Source organism: Mustela putorius, unplaced genomic scaffold (genome assembly GCF_011764305.1).
Source record: "Mustela putorius furo isolate JIRA1106 unplaced genomic scaffold, ASM1176430v1.1 tig00000198_pilon_pilon_pilon, whole genome shotgun sequence".
Lineage (NCBI taxonomy): Eukaryota > Metazoa > Chordata > Mammalia > Carnivora > Mustelidae > Mustela > Mustela putorius.
Window position 1 is genome coordinate 3682431 of NW_025421311.1, and position 25575 is coordinate 3708005.

Genomic DNA, 25575 nt, shown 5'->3' on the forward strand with positions numbered 1-25575 from the left:
CAGTTAAGGAGAGAAGAATGCAGGGGAGGTAGGGCTCCAGAAGGCGGGCATCACCTCATGTGGGACCCGATAGGCTACAGGGTGCTGGAATTCCATTCTACGTGCAGTTGGGACCACAGAAGCCTTCGCACTGCGCAGTGACATGGTCTGATTTATTTTTTAAAAGTATCTTTCTGGCTGATGTGTGAAGAATTAATTTTTTAAAAAGGAGGTAAGAGAAATAGTGTCCAAGTTAATCATTTATTCAACAGATATTAAAAAGTTTACAGAGTAGCTATTACTTTGGCAAGTACTGTTCTAACTACTGGGCGTATGGCCAAAACCAGTGGAGACAGGGTCCCCCACTCTGGAGTACACTCTAGAGTACCACGCACACACGCGCACACCCACACCCACACAACTACCACCTCTCCTGCATCAACACATTCTCCCCTGCACTGGACAGATTCCATCAGCAGACACATTGTAATATCTCCCATCTTTAAATATCAAACAAAAATCTGTCCTTTGAACTTTCATTACCCTCTACTGACCATCTCGGTTTCCCACTCTCTGACCCAGAAAGTCTGTAACAGCTTTCCATGCAGTGGCCATCTGAGCCCGCTGCTGTCCAGTCGTCTCACCCAACATCCTGCTGAGTCAGTGTCACCACACCGTGCTCTCGTCTTCTCTCTCCACGTTCTAGTTAACTCACGTTGCTAACTAGTCCCCCCTTCTTGCAACACACATCTCTAGTTTCTGGAGCACAACGGTCTTCAGGATTCCTATCTTGCTGGCCTCTCCTACACTGCCTGGTCAGAAGCACATATGATGCAGTGCTCAAGGGCGTGGACTTGGAGAACTAGCTCTGAAGACCCGCTGCTTCAGAAGTGCTGATGGCAGGGAGGACTTAGGAAAACAATGTTGCCCTGTCTGCTGCAGGCTAGATAATGATTCAGTCTTGCCGGTGAGACAGGATGGTGGTTAAGACCAGAGTGTTAGCAGTGGAGAAGGAGAAATTTAGATGGTAACTCTAGCTTAGACGCAGAACCGATAGAATGGATAATAGATTGGATATGCAAACTGAGGGGGGAAAGGTTGCAAGATTTCTTTCTTGGGTAACTGGTAGAATTAAAAATATATTTATTAAAGTCTTGAAAAGTTAAGCTTTGCAATGGAGTAAAGTTGTGTCCCAATAAGAAGCTAATGAACATTATCTCCCCTGCTCCCTAAAAGCGATGAAACTTAGAGGATTTCATTTGATGCTTTTCCAATCAAATTGAAACCCGGGAGAGATTATGTGATTTTCTCAAAGTCACACAGATAACTGGTGGTGGAAATGGAAAAAGAACACAGGCAGGTTTCTCAGAATTCCACTAAGAAGCGACAGCTCAGAATCTGGCAAGTTGACTATTACAAGCTTGCTGAACCCCTAACACTTCAGTCCTCCTCTTCCCCTCACCAATGCAATAAAAAAAAAAATCACAATAATATGTTTGGGATTCCTGAATATAGTTAGGCACACTTTATATTTCCTTAAGAAATAAAATGAGGGAAGTAAAGGTAGACAGACTAAAAATACCAATGTTAGCTTATAATAGAAGTAAAATCTATTGTAAAAGTTCATCAAAACATGTGTATACTATTTGTAAAACGTAAGGTATGCATTAAATTTCCTCTCAAGTAGTTTATATTCTGACACACATAAAAATAATTCGGGATAATAGATGCCATAAGACTGTGTAAGAATAGTTGCCAAATGAATTAAACAGAGAATTAAAAAGAAAAAAAAAAAACAAAAACTCCGGGGTTGTCCTCAAGAAAAGGTCGGGTTTGCCCTAAGCCTTGAAGGACAAGTAAGAATTTACAAAGTAGACAAGTAAGGGGATTCCATTAAACAAACCTAAAAAGAATGTCCACTGTAGTACCAGGGATAGAAGGGAGTGGGGAGACTGAGCTTGTACATAGACATTCTCCTAGGTATGACATTTGAGCCGAGACCGGAATGACACAGAGGAACAAGAAATGTGATGACGGGAGGACAGAATATTCTAGGCAGAGAAAGCAAGTACGAATAACCACTGCACTATCTGTCTACGAGGCTGTACAGATGAATACACAGAGCTCAGTTCAATGCTAAAAGATTGGACTATGAATTCCTAAACCTGTTTTGAAATCGTCCCACAGATTTCTCTTTCTCACCTCAGATTCTCCATCAGTAACAATAATTACTACTGCACAGAGCATGGAAGTGTTTTGGAAACAGTGGAATTTAAAAAGATCAGTTCAAAAAGCCAAGAGTGAAGTTACCATATGCTCAGATACATAAAGTTAAAAATGGAGAACGGAGTTGGGATCATCGGGGACAGGAGAATTAGTAGGCACCGTATACTGCACGTACCTACACATTTTCAGTTACTGCGGGGTTTTGGCACATGTTCCCTCTGCCTGGCCAGACTGTAAGCTCTCTTCAGGTGGCAAGCAGATCTTACATAGCGCCCCTGACACAGGCTCTTAGTATTACCCAAGTTGATCTATCAAGACAGTACGTTACATCCCTTTGCGGATTTGTGTGTGTTGGGCGTTCAGAACCCCACCTACCTGCAAAGGGTTGGAAGGGGCTTGTGAGATCAGGAAAACTTACAGAAACAAGCATAGATAAAAACAGAATAGAAGCCATCTTAAAGAGGGTGGAAATAATCCTTAGGTCGCTGTGTAATGACTACTGCTGGCCCTGGACTGACGTCCCCTGGCCGCCAAAGGGCGGAGGGGACCGTCTCCATCTCAGCAGATGGCATTTCATCGGCCGCGAAGCTGGGCATCGACAGGGCTCCGCAGAGGCCAGTACCGCAGGGGCTGAGGTCACGAGGGTCCCCCAGAGGCGTCCAGACGGCCCTCGGTCAGGCCTGGGAAAACCACCGAGCCGAGGCACGGAGCCCCCGAGGAAGGCTGCTGAGCTAAGTGCGCTCCGCCGCTCCTAGGGCCCCCGGTGCCCCGGCCGCCGCACGGCCGCAGCGAGGGGTCCCAGGGCCGGCGGGGAGGCCAGGTCGGGGCGGCCGCGGGGCAGAGCTCCGGGGTCCCCGAGCGGCGCGCTCCCCGTCGCCCATAGCCCTCCCCCACCCGGCACACGGACGACCCAAGGGGCGGCCAGAGCCCCGGGGGTCCCCTCCTCCGCGGACCCCCAGCACCCGGCGCTGCCATCCCACTCCTCCCTCAGACCCCAGAGCTCACCCACCTGCAACTGCAGTCTCCGAAGTCTCCACCCTAGTCTCGCTGCTTCCGCAGCCCTGACTGCGATTGGCCTGAACCGCTGTCCCGTTAGCGCTTCTCCGAGTGTGACTGGCGTAATTAGGGGTCTCTCGGCCTTGGTCCCTCCCTCTGCAAGCCGCTAGGCCCCGCCCCTCGTGACGTCACGAGCTGCCGCAGAGCGCGGAGCGCAGAGGCCGGCCTCTGTCTCCGCCCCTAGTCCATCTCTCCTGGAGACGGGGGCTGGGCCGGGGAAACCTGCGCTCGCGGTGGGCGGGGCGTCGTGCGCGTCGCCGTCCGCACCGCCCCCCCCCGCCGCGACGCCGGGAAGAAGGGGGCGGGGCCACGCCAGCGTCCGCGCCATCAGAGCCTGGCTAGCGGCGAGGTCCTTTCTCGGTGCATGGTCTCGCCCGCGCCGCGGTCCCGCTTGGTGCCGGCCATGGAGGGCGTGCGCTGGGCGTTTTCGTGCGGCACCTGGCTGCCGAGCCGCGCGGAGTGGCTGCTGGCCGTGCGGTCGATCCAGCCCGAGGAGAAGGAGCGCATCGGCCAGTTCGTCTTTGCCCGGGACGCTAAGGCGGCCATGGTACTACTCGGGTCTGGGGCGCGGAGGGCCCTTTGTGTGTCGGGGCGGGCTGGCGGCCGTGCGGCGCGTCCCGCGGGCAGCGTGTCTGCGGGCCACGCCGGCGCTCCGCCGCGCGACCCCGCGCCGGCACGGACAGGCCCCGGCACACCGCGACGGGAGGCTGGGGTCGCGGGAGGAGGCCCGGGCCGGCCTTCTCGTCCCGGAGAAGCCGGCCCGGCGGGGGGACGCCGCTCGGGCTTCCCTCCGCGACTGCGTCGCTCGGGGAACGCCGTTGTAAATGAGGTGTTGCTTGTGGTTAGGCCTTTCCAAGCAACAAAGGGAATGTTGGGTTTCAGAATTACCTCGGCCGCAGGGTGCAGTTTGAAGTCGCCTCTGGTGATCGTCGCTTCCAAGACCGCCATTGCTCGAAAGTGCCCCGGATAGAAACACCTTTTCGTTTGGGCTGTGGACTAATTGATAGTGTTTTGAAGGCAGAGTGGTGAATTTCTTTTAACTTTTTTATAGTTTGTAAGAAATTGTGTAATTCATAACGTCGTGCAGATTTTGAAAGTCAAGGTTAGAATGTTAGAATGGAAGGGGAGACATCCGGAAAGGCATTTTATAAATTATTACAGACTTTGTTATTTCCTGCTCTTGGGCATTTTTGTATGATTTGAGTAGTTTGTTTTTTCATAATTCATGGAAGAGGGACAGTGGGAGGAAGGGTGTATGTGAAACAAGTCATGCATCGCTAATTATTGAAGCTGAGTGGTGGGTATATGGGATCTAGAAGTACTTGGACATACGTACAGACATGTAGGTAGAATAGGTCTGTTCACTGGGAAATTTTTCATAGTAGCTAAACTAGAGCCAGCCTACAAGCCCAGTAGTAGCGGAGTAGTCCATCAAGAGGAGTATCTTGATATTGTGAAATATTAGACTACACTTAAAAGGCAGAGCGGACTCATAGTAGGTACAGACATGAAATAATCCCCAACACTTGCAAGTTATAAAGCTTAGGCCTGGTGGCAGTACTCCTTATAGTAGGATCTCAAATATATATATCTACATTTAAAAAAAAAAAGCATATCTAAATGAAAAGGTATATAGATACTTAGAAGAACAGAAAGATGCAGAATTGTTAACATTGGTTATTTGTTGAGGGGAGGGAATTGCTAAAGAGGGACTTTAACTTTTTCTTCTACTTTCTTTCTTTTTTTTTTTTTTTTAAGATTTTATTTATTTATTTGACAGAGAGAGAGAGATGACAGGGAGGCAAAGAAGCAGGCAGGGGAGGGAGCATATTCCCTGCTGAGCAGAGAGCCCGATGCAGAACTCTATCCCAAGACCCTGGGATCATGACCTGAGCTGAAGACAGAGGCTTTAACCCACTGAGCCACCAGGCGCCCCTCTTCTACTTTCTTAAGCATTGCTTAAATCTTAGCACAGCAAGTTTAATAATATACTTTTAAACACTTAAAAATGAATTTATTTTAGAAACCACAAAAATAGATTTTGTATGTTACAGGCAGGGTATCTGAGTCTTTAGTAGACTTCAATACATACCACATGTTTTACTTCCTTAACAGGCTGGTCGTCTGATGATAAGGAAATTAGTTGCAGAGAAATTGAATATTCCTTGGAATAATATTCGTTTGCAAAGAACTGCAAAGGGAAAACCAGTTCTTGCAAAAGACTCCTTGAATCCCTACCCCAACTTCAACTTTAATGTCTCTCATCAAGGGGACTATGCAGTGCTCGCTGCTGAACCTGAGCTACAAGTTGGAATCGATGTAATGAAGACCAGTTTTCCAGGTAATGTTGCATTTTCGTGGTGCTAAGTGTCTTGTTTTCTCAGTTCTTATCTGTTCTGAAATCTCAGGCCAGGAGGTGGATTACAGTTACTAAAACTTAGGGAAAATGTGCTCAGTACTCAACGGTGGTGTATCTGAGAGAGCATGAATCTGAAAAGGGTGTGTTTCCCCTTTTCAGTGAACATCAACAGACTTCTGTGTAAAGGCAAGTACTGGGGATGCATGTAATGCTTTGCCTGGAGGCAGAGTGAAAATATGAGGGTTTTCTTTTTGGGTTATACCTCCGTTTGTTAAATAAGACTAAATTTGAAACTGTTTTCCAAGGTGGTCAAATTTTTTAAAGAGCAGTTTTTAAATAGCTGTTTGTCTTTGATTTAAATAACAGATGTTAAACCGAATTCATCAATTTTCAAGAGCATTCCATTCAGAAAACTTAATAATTATATTGTAAGAACTTTGTTTCACTCAAGTGTTCTCCAGAATTCATCAGGAAGTTGTTTTGCTTAAAAAAAAAAAAAAAAAAAAATCTCAATGGTGAAGTATATTCTAGGCCTTGGGTAGAGATTTGTGTTATATCTAAATACAGTTCAGTGCATCCCATTTACTACATTAGTGAAAACAAAGAGCAAGCAGTTAGTAAAATATTTAAGCTGCCTGTATTTTGCTTTAGAAATTCATAATTGGTGGCTGTAGGAACTTTTCACATTGACTGTGGGGTTGGTGTACCCAGACTGTATTTAGCAGAGCACAGGTTCTCTTCACCGCTCTGTGATTTTCAGCGTCGCTCACACTGAGCGCTTCCTCTCTGCCAGCGCATTGTACCCGGTGCTCTATGGAAAGTGTCCGATTTCATGGTTTCAGGCTCCCCCCCCCCCCAAAACCCCTGTGAATGCGTTAGTACAGTTGGCAGGAGGTAAGGAGCAGGCGAAGAGAACCAGCACCTTCCTAACTTCAGAGTGTGGCTTCCACGTCTTGGCAATGTCTCCGCACAGAATCTTCCATTACCCTTAGTCAGGAAGATTTGTGTTAACTTCACCCCACCCCTGTTTCTGCAGAGATGACCATGGACTGGTTGGCTGTTACCTCAGTCTCACTCTGTAAGGCTCTGTGAACCCTCTGTTGTAGCTAGATTCTTTAGCGATAGGCTCTCGTAAGAGACATTTCCTTCATGCCAGTAACCTGTCTCAGCTCCTGACGATTTGTCAGGATACGTGATTGTCACTCATGGTCCTTACAAGCTGCAGGAGAGCAAGAACTGTGCGCTCCTTCCGAGATTGGTGGCCGCCCACGTCTCTGCCCCGACGTTGTGTAGTGGCCAGAGGGCCCGCTAAGTATTTTGTCAGACAGATGCCGCCGTGCCCTGTGCTGCCCCACTGGGGCTTCAGAGGACCAGGTGACTCTCCTCTCACTGTTGCGGTCAGTGTATTTACTCGCATTCTCCCACCACTTCCTTTCTTCCTGACCTTCTCGTGAGCCTCTCCATGAGAGCTCGGTTCTTAACTTTGCTCAGGAAGCTCTCATAGGAATGGGGGCTTGACCCAGAAATCCCTGGGTAAGCATCAAGGCATTTTTTTAACCCCCTTAATATTGTTTACTACATTTCATATGAATATGCACATGGTTTTCTCTGGAGAGGATCCGCTTTTCAGCAGGATTATAGCTAATAAGGGGCCCCTGGGCGGCTCAGTCAGGGAAGCGTCTGCCTTCGGCTCAGGTCATGATCCTGGGGTCCTAGGATCAGTCCCCACGTCGGGCTTCTTGCTCAGTGGGGCGTCTGCTTCTCCCTCTGCCTCTGCTTGCTTGTGCTTGTGTTCTCTCGCAAATAAATAAGATCTTTAAGAAAAGAAATAAAAGGCAGCTTACTCAGAAAAGGTGAGCATGGGAACAAACGCGTATGCTTTCATAGCTTTCTTTTGTCCTGAATCCAAAAATCAGAAATCATCTGAGAGGCCACTGGTCCATACAGTGCAGTCAGCACAATTACAGTGACCGCTGGCTCGTCAGGTTAATATCTGCCTTGAAATTAGGCCTGTGAGACAGAATTTATTACCAGTTGGCTTCATGAACAGTGTTGGCTTATGGTTGGTACTGGATAAACAAGTAATTGCTAATTGAAACTTTTAATCATTGATAAGGTAATTGAGCAAAAATTGAAAACTCGGTTTCCTGTTAATTGTATTTTATTAGAGCCCTCCCCCCATACTTATTTTGACTGATTTTATTTGGCTGGTCTCAGTGTCCAGACCTTTTACTTTCTTTGCTTCATTGCCAAAGACCTGTTGATACATCTCACATGAGGAAGAGATCTTTTCCATTTGTCCCTAGTGTTGTGATCGTGTCCCTCATTTCTGAAGTATGAGTGCACACGGTTTCATCACGTGGGGGAGTACACACTGTTCTACTTCGCTGGCTTTCATTAGAATTGCTCTGCGTACCTGAGTCAGTGAGGTGAGCTGCCGAGTGATGGAGGATACAGCTTAATACCCTGTGTCGGACATCATTATTAGATCGTCCGCTCTCAAGATGGAGTCAGCCTTTGGCGCGTCAAGGGTACCTTGAAAGACTCAGTTCTGTGTTGTCCTTCGTTCTCCTGTCCCTGCGAGTGGCATGTAGGGACTTGCAGAGCCTTGCCTTCCAGCGGAAGCAGGTGCTTGCCCTTGCTCTCTGGTCCCCTCCATGGCTGCTGTGGGATGGCTGATGGATCTGGGGGCTCTGGACCTCTTCCAGCCAGATGTTCATGGTTGGGGACACTGTTGCATCTGCCACTTGATTCTCTTTTTAATGGAGAAAAGAGCCTTATACCAAAGTAGCTCGTGCATGGTTTGCACTCAAGAAATGACTATCCAGAGAAGAGGGATTAGAAGATATTGGGGACCCTGCTGGAAGGAAGGTGCCAGTGCAGTACCTTTCTAACCCAGGTGGGGAAGGACTTCTGTAGGTCATCATTATAGCTTGCTACTACCCCCAATTGGGAAATTGGTTTTTGCTCCTTTTTTTTTTTTTTGCTTCATTTTCTAATTTTTTATCCAGCATTAAAGGCTTTTATAAGTATAAAAAAAAGATAGTTTTATGAATTGTGTAATTTTGTTGTCATGTTTAAGGCAGGATAAAATAGATAAACTATAAAAATTATGATTTATATCTGGGAAAAGACCAAAATCAATTCTTTTTCGCCATGGTTTTACATTTTCATATTTCCATTTTTATTATAAACATGGCTGGATATTAATTGGAGGGACAGAGTAACTATATTTTGAGATTTAATACTAATTTAACAGCTTTGAAATGACTGCCAAAGAACTGCTTTCTAGAAGAGCTGCTCTGTGAATTAAGTACAGTAAGTATAAAGTGAGAAGTGGTATTATAAGTAGGAAGGTGGTAGAGTTTGTCTGTTTCCATCATACCATTCCCTGCATTATTATAATTAGTTACCTCTTTCACTTTTGTCCCCACAGGGGTAGTACATTTCTCTGTACAGAAGACAGTGGTCTTTAAAAATTCCTACAGCAGGGGGCGCCTGGGTGGCTCAGTGGGTTAAAGCTTCTGCCTTTTGGCTCAGGTCATGATTCCAGGGTCATGGGATGGAGCCCCACATTGGGCTCTCTGCTCAGCGGGGAGCCTGCTTCCCTTCCTCTCTCTCTGCCTGCCTGCCTACCTGTGATCCCTGTCTGTCAAATAAATAAATAAAATCTTTTAAAAAACTCCTACAGCAGTTTTCTCAAAACTCTTGGGTTGGTTCTTAATAAGCCCAGTCACCTTAATATGACCCTATCGTCTTGATCTCATATCCCTCTCTCTCCACATTTCTGGTCGCTCTCCTTGCTCAGAGCTGTCCACACTCATCTTTCATTACCTCCCGTGCAGCAGATGTTTTCCTGTTCAGAGTCCTTCCTTCTGCCTGTTCTTCTGCCCTGTCTTTTTTCTTCAGTAGCTGAGACCTGAAGGGTGAGACAGAGCGAGTACCTCTTTAGAAAAGATTCTCTGACCCTCTGTGGCCCTTCTGATTTGTGCTTGTAGCTTAGTTACTGGAACGTTGTTTTCCCGCACCAGAGGTCAGGAACCATGGCTGGCTTGTCTTCGCTGTCGAGGACCTGGGACTTACCCGAGTGTGTGGCACAGAGCAAGTGCTCCATGACTATTTACTGCATGTACAGAGGGTCTGGGTTCTAGGTTTTACCGACTGTGTTTGTTGAAGAATAAAAAAATGAGTACACAGCCACAACAGAAAATGTTACTCATCTGAGATTCTAGCTGGAATATAAACTGTTCTGAATTACAATCACAAGTAGTTCTTCTTTGGGTCTTAATCTTCAACATCCATGGATCTACCCCCGCTGCTTCTCTTCTTCACCCCCTCCCTTTCTCGGCTTCAGCTTTCATCGGTATTGCTTGTACAGTCTATTCCTCTGTCGTTTGCACATAGACTGGTCTCTCTTTGCCTGGACCTGTGTTTTGCTGGATATGCTTAAAGCATTTTTCTTAAGCTTGGAGACACAGCCTGCAGGCACCTTCAGTAACTCACTCTTCCTTTTGTTCTTTGACCTTCTTACAGGAGAACCAGGTCTTTGCCTGCAGGGAGCTTTCCCCCTGCCTGGATACAGGACAGGTCTTCTCTATGCAGAGGATTTGATGGGGTGTGTAGTGTGGAGCTAGTGTTTACGGAGCATTTCTTCTTTGTGACACTTTGTTAGAGCCTCTTAAATGTTTTCTTCATCTGCTTAAGCCTAGGATGTAAGTACTCCTTTTACTGTATACAAAAGAGTAAGACGGGTGCCAGGGGGGCTCAGTTGGCTCAGTTCGTGATCTCAGGGTCATGAGTTCCTCCCCCACATCTGACTCTGCATTTGGTGTGGGTGTGGAGTCCACTTGATATTCTCTCTCCTTCTCCCTTCTTTCCCCCCACTCGTGTGTGCGCTTGCACCTTCTCTCTCTTGCTATCTCTCTATCTCAAATAAATATATTAAAAAAAAAAAAAGAATAGATTAAGACTCTGGCCCAAGGTGACAGCTCAAAAATAGAAGATCATGGCTTTGTAGCCACAAATACAGAGCCCACATATCGAGCCACTGATTCTCACTACTACATTTTGTTGATAGCTGTGTAAGGACTTGCCAGCACAAAAGTGTATGAAAAATTCTGTGAACTGGGTCAAATGAATTTAACGTTTTTATGGAGGTACTGATTCCTTTTTTATTTTTTTATTTTTTTTTGAGATTTTATTTGACAGAGAGAGATCACAAGTAGGCAGAGAGAGATGGAGAAGGAGGCTCCCCACTAAGCAGAGAGCCTAATGAGGGGCTCGATCCCAGAACCCTGAGATCATGACCTAAGCCAAAGGCAGAGGCTCAACCCACTGAGCCACCCTGGTTTCCCTGGAGGTACTGATGTCTTAAGAGGATGAGAAATACAGTGAGAGGGACTGGCTTTACCATTTTCTGCAGCTGCGTTAGATATTGTAAACAAAAGCGAGGTATCAGCAGAAGAATAGTCAGCTAAGAGCGTTAAGAGTTATTTACATAGAGTAGTTCAGTGGTTAAAGATAATTTATTAAATGTACATTACTCTGATAACAAGAGTGATCCATAGTCAATAGCTTATTGACTTTGAATTTTTTGTGTGTAAACTACATATCCATACTTTCTAATTGTTATATAAAAGATTTTTTACATATTATGGATATTAACAGTCTATTGACCAAATTTGTTGGATCTTCCCCATTCTATATTTATCTTTTAAACTTCTATTTTTGGCCATATGAGTTTATTTTTTAATTAAATGCATCTCTCTCTTCCTTGATAAGTTCTGAATTGTCTTGTTTGGAAAAAATAATTGATGAAAGATTTACTCTACCCATAGAGTCTACTAGATTTTGTTCTAAAATTATTTGTACATTTAAATCTTTCGTTCCTCTAGAATTTGTGTGTGTATTGTGTTTCACATTCTAAGGGCTTAACAGTTCTGCCACCAGCAGTGCTGGGTAGATCAGGGCCTAAACCTGGGAAGGGCTGACGTTACTAAGAACCTTCTTTTTTTTTTTTTTTTTTTTTTTTAAGATTTTATTTATTTATCGGGGGCGGGGGAGGGGTGAGCACAGGCAGACAGAGGCAGAGGGAGAAGCAGGCTCCCTGCCAAGCAAGGAGCCCGATGTGGGACTCGATCCCACGACGCTGGGATCATGACCTGAGCCGAAGGCAGTTGCTTAACCAACTGAGCCACCCAGGCATCCCACTAAGAACCTTCTTACGAAACGCTCACTCTAAGGTGGTTGTGCCCGTCGCTGCTGTGGCGTGTATGGAGTAGTGCTTCTGATACGGGTCGGGATGCTGCTGCAACGGCAGACGCCGCGACAGCCACTCCGCACCCGCTGGCACAGAACTTCTGAGAGCGCAGGCGGCTTCTGTGCTTGCGCACTGCTTGGGGGCGTGGCCGACGTGCTGACGTGGGGACGCTGTACGCCGCGCTCTCGCTGTTTGTAGTGCGGCGCCGTCAGACCCCGTCTCGCGCTGCGGAGCGCCAGGAGAGCTAGCTTCTAATGGTCTAGAGTCCAGGGACGAGTCCGCTTCGTCAGACGTCCGGAGGACGGCTTTCTGTCAGGCTCCCAAAGGCCGGAAGGAGCCACGAGGTCCGCGGAAGGTCGGTTTCCGTCAGTCTTCTCAGTCACGAATGCGGGACTGCGTTGTGGCACCCTTGGTTGACGGAGGTTCATATGGCTGCAGTGTAAAATGCTTGGAAGTCTCGGTGGGAGAAGCGCTTGGGCCTCCCTCGGTGAAGGGACGGGCTGGGGACGGAGGAGCCGCACACGACGCAGGACACCCGGCTGCGGGAGCGGCCGCAGCCAGGGCAGAGCTTCCGCGTCCTCGTGCTCAAGGGTTGCCGGCACGTCGCTCGCGTATTCCTCCGTCTCCGCAACTCCCCGCCCGAAGCGTCAGAGACCCCCGACGTCCGTGGGTACCAGCCAGGAGGTGCTGGAGGCCCGTGGGGACGTTTGGCGCGGGCGCGGCGCTCAGTCCCAGGAGCGCAGCGGTGCGGCTGCGTGTGACGTGCCCTGGGGGACATGGGTGTCGGTTGCCAGGGCCCCTGGCGGAGGACGGCGAAGTCCTGTGTCTGCCACCACAGAACTCCGTGTGTTCCGAGAGCAGCGAGTCAGTCAGCGTGTTGACGGGGCCGCGCTCCCTCTCTTGTTCCAGAGAAGAATCCTTCGTCACCCCGTCCTGGTCCCCCGGCGGTCCCCGCCATTCCTTGGCTTGTAGCTCCATCACTTTGGTTTTACCTTCATCTTCGCGCGGCCTTCTCTCCTGCATCCTCTGTCTCAGCGTTCCCCTCAGAAAGACGGTAGTCGGGGACGCCTGGGTGGCTCAGTTGGTTAAGCGGCTGCCTTCGGCTCAGGTCATGATCCCAGCGTCCTGGGATCGAGTCCCACATCGGGCTCCTTGCTTGGCAGAGAGCCTGCTTCTCCCTCTGCCTCTGCCTGCCACTTTGTCTGCCTGTGCTTGCTCTCGTTTCTCTATGACAAATAAATAAAATCTTTAAAAAAAAAAAGAAAAGACGGCAGTCAGTAGATACGGGGCCCACCCTGACGCAGTGTGACCTCTTCTTGGCTTGATAACATTTGCACCGTGTGCACGGAAGGGTCCATTTCCTAGGTTCTGGGTGGGCATGAATTGGGGGAGACACTGTCCAACCCAGCACAGTCCATCCTCTGCCTCCTCCTCCTCCAGTTTCTGTCTTTCCCACATACAAAATAAAGTCATCCTATCCCAGCCTCTCCAGATCTTAGCCTATTCCATCCGACTCCAAGATTCTTATGAACATCGTCAACTCAGAAAGTTCCAGATGTCATCATCTGATCTAAGTCCGATAGAGGTGAGGTGGGTATGCTCCCTGGTGGAGCAGAAGTCCTCTTTCTTCAGCGGGCCTGTTCAGCTAGAAAACAGACCATCTCCTCCCACAGGAGGTAGAACAGGTGTAGGGTAGACTTTCCCACTTCAGAGGGGAGAAGTTGGAAAATAAAAGGGAGGCATGGGTTCCAAGCAAGTGTGCAACCCAGCAGGACAAATGACCTAAAGTTTCAAGGTGTACAACTAGGCCCTGGGGTCTCTTATGTTCCGTGTTCTGGTCCCTGGGGCGGTCTCACCCTCCTGACCCTCCACCTTGCCCTCAGGATCTTTAAAAGCGCATTTACAGGGGCGCCTGGGTGGCTCAGTGGGTTAAGCCTCTGCCTTCTACTCAAGTCATGATCTCAGGGTCTTGGGATCAAGTCCTGCATTGGGCTTTCTGCTCAGTGGGGAGCCTGCTTTCCCTTCTCTTTCTCTGCCTGCTGCTCTGCCTGCTTGTTATCTCTCTCTCTCTCTCTGTCAAATAAATCTTTTTAAAAAAAGATTCTCTAAAAGAAAGCACATTTACAGCCACAGAATCCTGTCCTGGCTCTGTAGGCCTGTTTCCTATGTGTGTGTTGACACGTGTGTGTTGAAAAAAGTGTTCACAGAAACACGGAGAGCAGCCAGGGTTCAGGGCTACCAACAGGGAGGGCCTCAGCCCAGGTAGCTGCCTTTTGGTCCAGTGTTTCTGCCCTACAGCACATCTGGGAAGGGTCCCTTGAGCTCGTGAAACCTAGTAGGAGTTGCTTGTGCAGTTTGCTTTATTCTGGGTTTGTGTCTGGATAAATTCCCCAACAGGTAAGCTTGTAAATCACACATCATTGTGTACATACTAACTCAGATTTTAAAAATCTGTCCCCTCCCATGGAAGCGAGAATGTATGTAATCCAGAAAATGACACTACTGGAATTTTTTTTTTTTTTTAAGATTTTATTTATTTATTTGACAGAGAACACAAGTAGGTAGAGAGGCAGGCAGAGAGAGAGAGAAGCAGGCTCTGCACTGAGCAGAGAGCCTGATGCGGGGCTCAATCCCAGGGTCCTGGGATCATGACCTGGGCCGAAGGCAGAGGCTTTAACCTGCTGAGCCACCCAGGCGCCCCACTACTGGAATTTCTAATATGACCTACTATCAAAAACTAAATGTATTTCCTACGCACGCAGTTGGACTTTGCTCAGCTCCTGCCCTCCCCCGCCCCAATAACCGATCCCTTTTCTTAAGGAAGAAAAGTGAACTTCATCTGAGATGCTGGTCCAGATACACATTAGTGACCTTGTTTGGGGGACAGATTGATGTCGGTTGTGGCACTAATAGGATTTTTTTCCATAGGCTGGCAACAGCAGCTGGAGGCTCTTAATGTAAATTACTTGGTTGTAGGTTGTTACTGTTTAATTGTTCAATGAACTTCCCGGTTGCTCTGTAGTCTTGAGTAGTTAGTTGGTCATTGTGGAATGGTGAATATCTAATGATGCTTTTCCTCTGGTTTCTGTAAACTTGGTTAATCTAGAACAATGTTAATTTTTGAGTCATTTTATCTTTATATGTAAATTCTTAAATATCTGGTATGATTAAGTCGAAGATTGTATTAGGAAGATTTGCCAGATTATATGGCTGATAGTTGTGTTGCCTTCAGATAGTCTGAGGGACAGGTGTGGTGTTCTGGTATTTCATACTGTTTTTTGTTTTTTTCCTTTAAATTCCAGTTTCCTAGACAGACTGTTCCCCACTATGTATTTCTACCACGTGCCACACCGTGGCGCTGTCGTGCTTTGGCTGAATATTTACAAAATCCTCTTTTCCTGTTGCTCTCAAATCTCTTATTTTGTGGAATGGATAAAATGCTCTCAAAAGTATATGAAAACACACTCATTGGATACTTTTTTAGCTGTACATAATCAGTTTGTGATTGCTTTCAGTGATTGTGCTAGATTGCTTTTTATGTTAATCAGTTTGTTTTTTATTAGCATGCATATTTAAATCTTTTTTCTTTCATGATTGCCCCATCTTATTTAGTTAAAAAAAATCAGAGGGCTTTTTGAAGGTTATGAAGAAACCAGCAAACAAAATGACAGTGTAGTTGACAACAGGCATGTATTTTTAAATATGGCTTTTTGGGTAGTGTTCCATTAAAACTACAGTTCTACTCAAAATATGCAATGCAATGCTGTCTCCCAAATCCAAGGTAGCTTTTCCCCATTGTTATTGCTCTGTGCCAGGATTTGTTAAAGAGGTAACAGTTGATGATTTATGTAGATAACAACACTCCCAGCATTTAAAATACCAGTTTTTCTCTTATCACTTTTGCAAGCCTGCTGTCTTAAGCATGTTCTTTCTCAAGCCAGTTATATACTAGTTCTGTTTGCTTTTTAACAAGACCGTGTTTATTCAGGGGCTTAAAGAAGGTGTTGAAGAGTAAGGGGTCCATGGCCTGAAGAAGAATCCCCTTCCCTGGGACTTCTAGATCAGTTTACTATTTCAGTGCTGTTACATGAAATGACTTTATAGCTTTGCTGGGCTGATTTTAGGAAATAGCAGTCTTTTAACAATATGAATAGATACAGACAGTAAATATTAGTTGAATTCATAAAATGTGTTCAAAGGTATTCTTGAGAAGAATAGAGTGCCAGGGAGTAGACAGATGAATTAAATGAGTCTGATGAACTTGAAAATAAATGAGTGTTTGTCTTGATTTGTAAAGGACCACATATCACTCATTGTAAGGTCATCAGAAATATTTCCTGGCTTAACAAGAAGAGACTGTTGACTGTTGAAGTGGGAATGGTAGGAGAATCATAAACAGTCATGTGGAAGAATTGGCTTTTATGGGGTTCTACCCTTGACAGAGCTTTGGGAATGATAGATGGTTACTGCAGGAGAAACTGTAAGCCCCCTGTGGAGGTGAGCGCAGGTCTGTTCTGCTCCTTGGCATGTCCCTGGCATCTAGCACTGGGATGTTTGCAGGGGAAAGGATCGTCATAGGAGCCCAGCTGTTGAATCCTTATGAGTTAGGTGAGTTAGCAATGAAATGCCAGGGAAAGGTTCAGCAGGGGGATTTGACATCTTTTTTCCCTAGACAAGTTTCTAATGCCCTTAAAGAGTATAGTGGCGGCTGTCACTTCAAGAGTGGTGGTCAGCCAGTTGGGCACGCGGATTTTAGAGCTGGGTATTCTGGAAATGGAAATTGGAGTTACAGTAGATAAACTGTGTTATCACAATCTACAGAGGGACTGCCTTGACAGTAGAGGAGGTGGTATTTCTGCAAAATATGTAGTCTTGAAGGAAGTACATAGGGCAGTAGGGCATTGGGAAGTAAACAAATAATGGCTAAGTTCATTTATTCATACAGTAGACGTTTGTGATTCATCTCCCTAGGGCCAGGCTCTCTGATGGGCCAGTTGGGCTGTCGGTGTGTGAGGCCAGGAACCAGGATTGACGTTTGTAACCATTAGGTCTCTACATGTCTGTGTAATGTTTATACATAATCTGCATATTTGTACAGTAAGTAAATGAACGATGATGGAAACGTCCTGCTTAGGGGTAAAGGTAGACAAACAAAATAGTCATATTTTGGAAAAGTATAATACGAAAGGCACATGTTGTATTTTTAATTTGCATCTTAGCACTTAATTCTGAGAATCGGATTCTCTGAATTCTTCTATTATTCCTGTTGAGAATGTTCTGTAAAGAGGCAGTAGGACTGGGTCTCAGTTTCTTTTTCTTTCTTTCTTTTTTTTTTTTTTAATGCACTTATTTCACAGGAGCATCCCTGAAAAGACAGAAATTAAAATCTTTTTCTTTTGGAGATGTCAAATTAGGAAACCTGTTGAAAGAGCACTATTTTGAAGGAAATGAGCATATGTTAATTTTGCAAAGTGGTGACTTAAGAGTAATAACAAAGATCCTCAGCTTTTTCGTGGTTCTTAAAAACTTCTAATAAGGAAATTGCTTTTTTTCCCCCCTGTTCTGTAGCAAAGTAAAAAATGTAAACCCTAGAGAGTATCTCTTTTAAGAGTGTTTTTTATGGATTTCTGATGCTTTACCACATATAGGAAATTTCCTCCTAGTTACTTAGAATTTATAGCTCATTTGGCTGCTAAATTGTATCAGATTTTCAGAAGGTACCTATTCATATGACCATATGTGGTTTTTTTCCCCTTAATTATTTAATATTCCACAGAATTTCACAATTTCTTTTAAACTATGCTTCCATTTATGGGATAACCCCTGCTGGTTACGGAATCTTATTTTAATTCCCACCTTTGATTTGCTGACATTTTGTTTAGGATTATTGTGATTATATTCAAAAGTGAGGTTGACCTGTAGCTTTCTCTTTGTGCTCTTTGACGGTTTTGGTTAACAGAATAGCTATTTTTAATTTTGTATTTCCTCAATTGGCAGGTCGTGGTTCAATTCCAGAATTCTTTCATATTATGAAAAGAAAGTTCACCAACAAAGAATGGGAAACGATCAGAAGCTTTAAGGATGAATGGACTCAACTTGACATGTTTTACAGGAACTGGGTATAATTTCTTTCTAATTATGAGAATAAAAGCCTAGGGTGATCCATTAGCCTCACTAAAAACGGAAGCAAAAGTCCTTTGGTTACCCAGTAGTTCTTAAGAGTGTTTGGAATAAATGGGTGACTACTTGGAAACTTCATGATTTTTATGCATCATTGCTATAATCATATTTAAGAAAATTGAATATATATTCAGTTCTCAGAAGGTACCTGCTCTAAAGTTAAAACAAGACCTTTTATCACTGTTTAAAATTCTAAATAATATTTAATGTTTTTGTTTTCAAAGGAGCTCATACACATGAGGCCTTACTTAACGAGCACTAATGTAATATTTGCTACATGCCAGGAGACATATTATTTAACAAATACTAATGTAATATGCTCTAATGTAACATATGTTCTTCACGTGGTAGTTCATTTAATTATCATGACAGTGCTGTGAGGAAGGTACCATTAGTATCTCCTGTTACATGTGACAGAATGGAGGCACCAAGAGATTAAATGATTGACCTTAAGATCACACATCTGGTTTGTCTCTTTGCTACTGTAAGTGTAAAAATAGTAATTTTTTTTTTTTTTGAGATTTTATTTGAGAGAGAGTGAGTGAGAGAGAGCATGAGCCAGGTGGTGGGGGAGCACAGAGTTGCAGACAGAGAAGCAAACTCCCCGCTGACTGTGAACTTGGGACTCCAAGATCATGACCTAAGCCAGAGGCAGATGTTCAGCCAACTGAGCCACCTAGGCACCTCCCAAAATAGTAATAATTTACAGCCCTAATGTAGCATAGAGTTAAAACTCCAGTTGCGTTGGGCCTGTAAAGTTTATGAAAAATTTTGCTTGCTGAATGCTCTAATAGAAAATATCTCTGTATTTTAGGCACTCAAAGAAAGCTTCATAAAGGCCATTGGTGTTGGACTAGGCTTTGAATTGCAACGGCTTGAATTCGATATTTCCCCATTAAATCTGGATATTGGCCAAGTTTATAAGGAAACACGTTTGTTCCTGGATGGGGAAGAAGAAAAAGAATGGGCATTTGAAGTAAGAAATTTATCACACTAGCTCTAACTTTAAGATTCTCCATACTGTGTTCATGTCTACGAGATGAGTTTGGGGTCTGGTCATTGAAATGAGACACGGCTGGAATCCACTGTTGGTGCTCTGAGCGGGGTGAGGGAAGCTGTGAGAACCTACCGATTTTAGGCTGATACTTGAAAGGTCAGTCACAGGGAGTTCAGTAAAATGGGAAGGGAAATCCCATGATGAGGGGATTTGAGAGAGAGAGTCCAGGTTAGACGACCACGATCATGTGGCCATAATTAGTTGAGTTAAAGATTTTGGTCTCTCTCTATATTTGGTCTCTCATTAGCAATTCTTGGTCATTAGAGGAAGGAACCCAACACAAACTCATTTAAACCAGAAATGCAGTATTATGGCCTATTGGAGGGATTCACTTTATGGGGCTTCAGAAATAACTAGAATTCAGGACTAGAAAACTCAGATTTTTTTTTTCTTTTACCTTTTTCTTTCTATATGACCCGGCTCAGTTTATTATAGACCAAAATGCTAGCTTGGACATACTCAAGAATCCATTATTTATTGTAACAAATACAAAGGACTTTCACTTAAATATTGTATTCCATACCTGGAAGAATAATCCTCTAGAAAAATGGAATCTTAGGTCAAGAAGGATGTCCTCTTTTGTAGGCTCTCAGTTTCCATAGAAGGTCACCACCAAAAAGTTCCAACTGATGAGGTTAGATTGAAAGAAAAATATTTGCATTGAAAGGAAAGTGCTTAAAGAATTAGAAGTATTAATATTTAGGACAGATACATTTTCAGCTTTGCCATTTGAAAAAAATTACAAAATTTGAATTTTTAAGTTCCAGCTTAAACTCTTGTCTTTGTTTAAAAATGGGCTACGTTATAAAGAAAATAACATGCACTCTCACTGCAGATGATTGATCTTTGTAATCTTTACACTAAACTATCTCCTAAAAAGATAAAATGTTCTTGCTCCCTTTTGGTTTGTTGGCGATTATAGGGAATTTCTGATATTCACAGTAATTTTATGGATAAAATTTGTAAGCTTAGGAGAAAGTCTTGAAAATTTGGAGAGTCTTTAGAAGTTAAATCTTAAATTCAGGAGCACTGAATGAGCTTGGTTTAAGTAGGTAGCTAAGTTGCTGGTTCCTTTTTTTTATTTCATCTGATATTTCTTGTATGTCGTCTTTGATAGAAAGGACATAGGGGCAAAGTTCTCCCCTCACAGAGCTGCTGTTGCAGCGTCTCACTGAGTGTGGGTGTACTGTGATTGAGTCACTCATTGTCAAGCGGTGTTTTTTGTGTCGTGTTTCATATTTACATGGCGCTTATGAGGTCTCATTAGGTAGGAGGAAGCTGTATTTTGAAATTCACGTCACTGAGTTGTGGCTTCTGGCGAGATATATAGGTGGGTCGAGCAGGGCATCCTGGTGTTCTAGCAGGCGGACAGAAGGCGGACTGGTGGTCGCCTATGATTCCTTCTGATAGTCCCCTCAGGTGCAGACACCGCAGAGCTTTTACCTAGTGGTCAGTGGTTTTGTAAAAGTGATTACAGCTGAAGTGTGCCTGTGTTAGGAAGTGCATGTGTCCGTGTATTCACAGTGAGGAAGGGAAGGCAGCACATCAGTAAGGGCAGTTGTGTCTATAATTACAAATACTGTGAGCTTGCCTTTCGTTAAAGGGAAAACCCCTTCGACCAGTTTAGTCTTCTGACATTTCACTTCTAAGTTTTTTCTTCTTTTAAACATACCTGTCCCTTACTCAATCTCATTTATTTTTTGCTAATTTGGGTACCTTAAGTTGTGAAGATACGAAGAAGATACTATTTCTGACTATTAGTTTCCTATTTCAGACTGGTACCTTATGGAAGAATCCCTTAGTAAGTGGCTTTTCATTGGAAACTTTAATAGTTGGGGTGGTTTTATTTATAATTTATATTATTTATATATTATTATACGTATATAATAAATATTATTTATATTGAGGTAACTGCAATATCTTTATAAACTATTAGAAACTATTAAAACATCCAAACTATTACCTCAGTATCTGTCCTATTCTAAGCCCCATCCCCACGTTTCAGACCTAGCAGAGGGCAGAAAACTACGTGTTCTTTCAGGCTTACCTATGAGTTCCCACGAAGTTCCCACAGGCTGTACTCCATAATTCACGAAATGATTACAAACCAGGGTTGTGGTCTGAGTTTTTTACGTGAGTGCTTGAAGTATGTCCAGAATAAACACCAGTGACGGCCGAGGCCGAGGACTGTCTTGATGGGTCGCCAGATAGGGCACTCCGTCTAGTTCGTTTTCTGGTTGAAAAAGCATAGTCAGACCAAAAAAAAATGAGCAATGCTCTGTTAATAAAGGAGGGACAGTAATGGGGCCTATATTTTAAAATGCTGTCATAAAAGACACAAGGGCTAGCAAGACAAGACAACTGAAAGCAGACTTTGACTCTCCATGGGCTCTGGTGCTAGAAGGTGGGAATGCTGGAAAGGACATTCCTGGATTCAGTCACAAACATTGCAGTACAGGTGGTAGATTGAACTCCTCTCTCTCAATGTAAATTTCCTGAAGCTGTTAACTCGTGTGGTTACATGAGAGAATGTCCTGAGTAGGAAGTACATACTGAAGTATTATTCACAAGTAAGGGGCCACAGTCCAGGTGATGTCGTAAATGGGTCAGAGGAGGCATGTTCCTGTGTATACAGAGAGAGAGGGAAAGGAGATTGAAAAATAAAGACCAAACAACATCGGAGTTTGCACATTTAGTGATGTTATTAACTACTTTTTATTTTTCAGGAAAGCAAAATAGATGAACACCATTTTGTTGCCGTGGCTCTTAGGAAACCGGATGGATCCAGACATCAGGATGTAAGATTTTAAGATTTCTCTTACTTTTTTCTAAAAAGCATGAATCAGTGTGGACTTGTTCTTTATTGATGGAAACAGTCATCTGGTTTCTATCATGTTAGAGGTGTCTGTTTAAGATTATGGATTTAGAAGTGTTTTTTCATTATCAAATCCTCAATATCATCTCGGAATTCACAGAAATTTTTAAAGAGCGTATTACCTGTTTCTTCATATTCAAGAATATTACAAAGGAGAAATTTTGTTAGTATTGTCCTCGTACTTCTATTTCCATAGAAACTCCAGATAGCCCGTCTTAGTCCCCTTAGCAGTGGTTTATTTCCGGGTGCCCTGGGGCTGTGTGGAATAGAAAGGTACCAGCTGAGGGGTGCTGAGTAATGGCATTATCTGGCAGGTTGAGCCCCCTCCCCCTTTTATAGCGATCTCCTGAATTATTCCCAGAGTTACAGGCTGACACACATGGGGGCTGTGTGTCATGTTGGAGCAGAATATGGGGCTCTGTTCTTCCCATCACAGTCTGCGGTTGCTTGCTTCTGCTGTTAATTGTTACATGAGGAAATGAGACAGAAAGACCCTCCAGTCAGGGACCCCTGACCTCCACATACAGAGTTGTGATTCTGCGGAAATAATGTGTTAAAGAATCCTGGTAGTGTTAGAAGAATTGGAGCCGTGTGCATGTCCCTGTTTTTAGGGAACCCGCGTGAGGAACCATAGCGGGACTGGAATAATAGCTCTGCACACAGACCCTGCCTCTGATCGTTAGCCAAGGATTTAAAGTCTTCATAACTTAGTTACAGGGGACATTAAGTTAGTTACACACGGACGTTACCTGAAGCTGTTCTGGCCCAGGTTACCTGTCCTGTGGGTAAGTCTCAGCTTTATGCTGCAGAGCGCTGTAGGCTGTCTCTCAAGGACAAGCATGCTGTTAGGAAGACCCGGCTTCTAGGCCCAAGTATGCCATGTTAACCTGGGTGAGCTTGCAGAGTGCTGGATCTTCCTGAGCCTCAGTTTACCCATCTGTAAAATTGGGATAACAGTGCCATCAGCTTAGCTGTGAGACAAATCATGCAAAATTGTACTGGGCTTTGTTAGTGTACAGTAGGAAACCCACGTCTTGCCCTCAGAGAGGAGATGAGATGGTAAAGAATGTCTCCACTGGGTTAGTTGTGAATGGGGGCTCTCTCTGAGAACGAAACCGAGGGCACACTGAGTGCTGTGTGTTGATGGGAACTTTATCAGATCTGCCCTCAGAAGAGGTCTCAGAAGTTTGTTATGGCCCACCTCATCAGAAAAACCTCGCTGCATATTAAAAGTGACATATTTTTGGGGATCCTTTTAACTCATCTCTTAGAATTTTTGGATGTGGCTCAGAAAGCTACATTTGAAACAAATAGCACAGGTTATGAACCAAAAAAGTTCAAGGGCCAGGTTATTTGTTAACTTTTCTTAACTTGTTATGTTGGCAACACTGACATGAGGGATGATTGCAATTATCTAGAAATCCTGTTCTGTTATAACTTAATATTACTGACCTGTAATTGGTCTGTCTTCTCTTTTTCCTAATCATGAAGTTGATCGTAAGGTGAACATGCGGTAAAACAATGAGGTAATCTATTCTTTTCCCTTATAGGTTCCATCTCAGGATGATTCTAAACCAACTCAGAGGCAGTTCACTATTCTCACCTTTAATGATTTAATATCATCTGCTGTTCCTATGACCCCTGAAGATCCTTCATTTTGGGACTGTTTTTGCTTCACAGAAGAAATTCCAATACGAAATGGTACAAAGTCATGATAGGATTCCCTGAGTAACAAAGGAAAATGAAAACTGTTTGTAATCTTCTGTATTCACTAAAAAAAAAATGCCTGATAGTATCAAATTTTATTTCAAAAACCAGTTTAAAAAAACAAACAAGTTTTCCTATTAGAAACAGCAGGCTGTCAGTTGAGGATAGCTCACTAGAATATCTGTGTGCCCCCCCCCCATCACACTGGGTTGATGCAAGGAGTAGAAAAGGTATCAGAATCCTAAAGTGGTAAGTGCTCATTGTAGAAAATAGAAAATGCAAATATGCGGAGGAACCATTTAAACTCTTAATCTTTCAGCCATCATGAATCCGTATTAGTACACTTTTTTTTTTAGTGGAAACATAGTGTTATCTTTTTATTGTCTTAATTGCTCCTCTGGTTGTTGCCATGCGTTTGTGGCATAACCGACAGGCGCTAGAGGCTTCTGCCATACAGTAAATAACAGCCAGGATGTTTTTGACCAGAGGTAACAATGTCCGGCTGTAATGAACCTCAGTAGCCTGGGGCATTTCTCATCTGACCTCACATACAGGGCACAGGTGCCCTTCAGGACACTTGGTTTGCCTGAGCCTGTTTGCCGGGTTTGCCTTCAGCTTCTCTCCCTCATTGTAAGAGCCGCTCTTGTAACTTTCAGCTTCACATTCATAGACTTGCATCTGACCAGCAGTGAGGGCCGGGTCTCCTCTCACATCTCATTTCTGTCTGTGAAGAGGACTCCCCCAAGCCCCGCGTCTCCCCTCAGTTCCTGCTGACTCAGGTCCTGAGAAAGCTGTTCTCCAGCAGTATCTGCCTCTGTGGGAAGTGGACTCTGGGTAAGGAGGAGACCGAGGCGCGGTAGGGGGTATGGCCGGGGCGGGGGTTGGGGGGTGTCCATCCCATTGCCTGAGGCCTAAGTGGGGTGCGCCATGGTGCACAGATTCCTTGCCCCGGGTTGGGCGTTCTGATTGCAGTTTTTACGATGGGCATTGGTGCAGTGGTTGTCCTTGCAACCGTGTTATGAAGTGTACGTGCTTATTTCTGTCCTTAAGAAAAATTCTGCAAGTTGGTTCCCAAGGCTTGGGTGCTCTTAGAGCTTTGATAAATAAAGGCCCTGTGATTTCCATGTCCACAGTATCAGGTGTGTGACCAGCCTTCACCCCCAGCTACGTTTTCCCTGCTCAGCTATAGATAGGAGCCCTTTTTTAATTTAATCTTTGCCAATATAAGTGGAAAATGGTATCTTATTTTTTTGATTTGTATTTCTTTAATCATAAATGAGATTGATACATCAGTGTTGTTATTGGCTGTTTTTATTCCTCTTTTATGAGCCATCTGTTCATTGTCTTTGCGTCTTTTAAAATCTAGCAAATAGAATTTGTGGGAACAATATGTAAGATGCCAAGACCGTCCTGTCGACGACAGACTCTTTTCTGGCTGTAGTGCATGTCTTGGGGAGTGCAAGTCTTGTTACTGTTAAATATCAATAAGTGAAATGACATCATTGTTTGTTACTAAAATTAAAAATTGTGTGTAAATTGTATAAAATTAGGTACTTTGCTCAGTAAAAAAAAGAAAAAAAAAGGAATGTTTTGTAATTTTTTAAAAATTTTATTAAGCATGCCCAAATATCCCAAGCTTAGTAAATAAGTGTTTTTAAAAGACCACATAGCCTCTGGAGTGGGAAACAGTGTTGTCCCTAGCATGAATGTAATGGTGAAGTGAAAACCTGTCATCTGTCTTGTCATGACAATAAAGCAGTTACCTTTCCTGAATTTTTATGAGCCAGGCACTGGCTCTCATGTTTTTGTTTTTCTGTTTCTTGAAGTTACACAGTTTACAGAGTCAAATGGATCTATTGATTTGTTCTTCTGAATGA

At 44.2% G+C, this 25575-nt stretch overlaps 2 protein-coding genes across 7 annotated transcripts in view; one reads left to right on the forward strand and one right to left on the reverse strand.

The window, feature by feature from the left end:
• The window catches only part of KBTBD3 (kelch repeat and BTB domain containing 3), a 37049-nt gene extending 33628 nt beyond the window's left edge, over positions 1-3421 (reverse strand). For all 3 annotated transcript variants that reach the window (XM_004764431.3, XM_004764430.3, XM_004764429.3), the window contains exon 1: positions 3215-3421. The gene's annotated coding sequence lies outside the window, so the exon portion shown is untranslated. The remainder of the gene's footprint in view (positions 1-3214) is intronic.
• Positions 3422-3543: 122 nt separating this feature from the next.
• AASDHPPT (aminoadipate-semialdehyde dehydrogenase-phosphopantetheinyl transferase) lies at positions 3544-25471 on the forward strand. Of its 4 annotated transcripts, XM_045077522.1 has the most exons (8): positions 3736-3808; positions 4144-4286; positions 5377-5602; positions 17877-17998; positions 18874-19035; positions 21843-21914; positions 23542-23692; positions 24369-25471. In XM_045077522.1, exons 3-8 carry the CDS (start codon positions 5389-5391, stop codon positions 24470-24472), a joined length of 825 nt encoding a protein of 274 aa, XP_044933457.1. In that variant the 5' UTR covers positions 3736-3808; positions 4144-4286; positions 5377-5388; the 3' UTR covers positions 24473-25471. The 4 variants fall into 4 exon arrangements, with proteins under 4 accessions (XP_044933456.1, XP_044933455.1, XP_044933458.1 ...); XM_045077521.1 differs by lacking the exon at positions 4144-4286 and having other exon boundaries at positions 3544-3808; positions 24355-25471; XM_045077520.1 differs by lacking the exon at positions 4144-4286 and having other exon boundaries at positions 3544-3808.
• Positions 25472-25575: the final 104 nt, after the last annotated feature.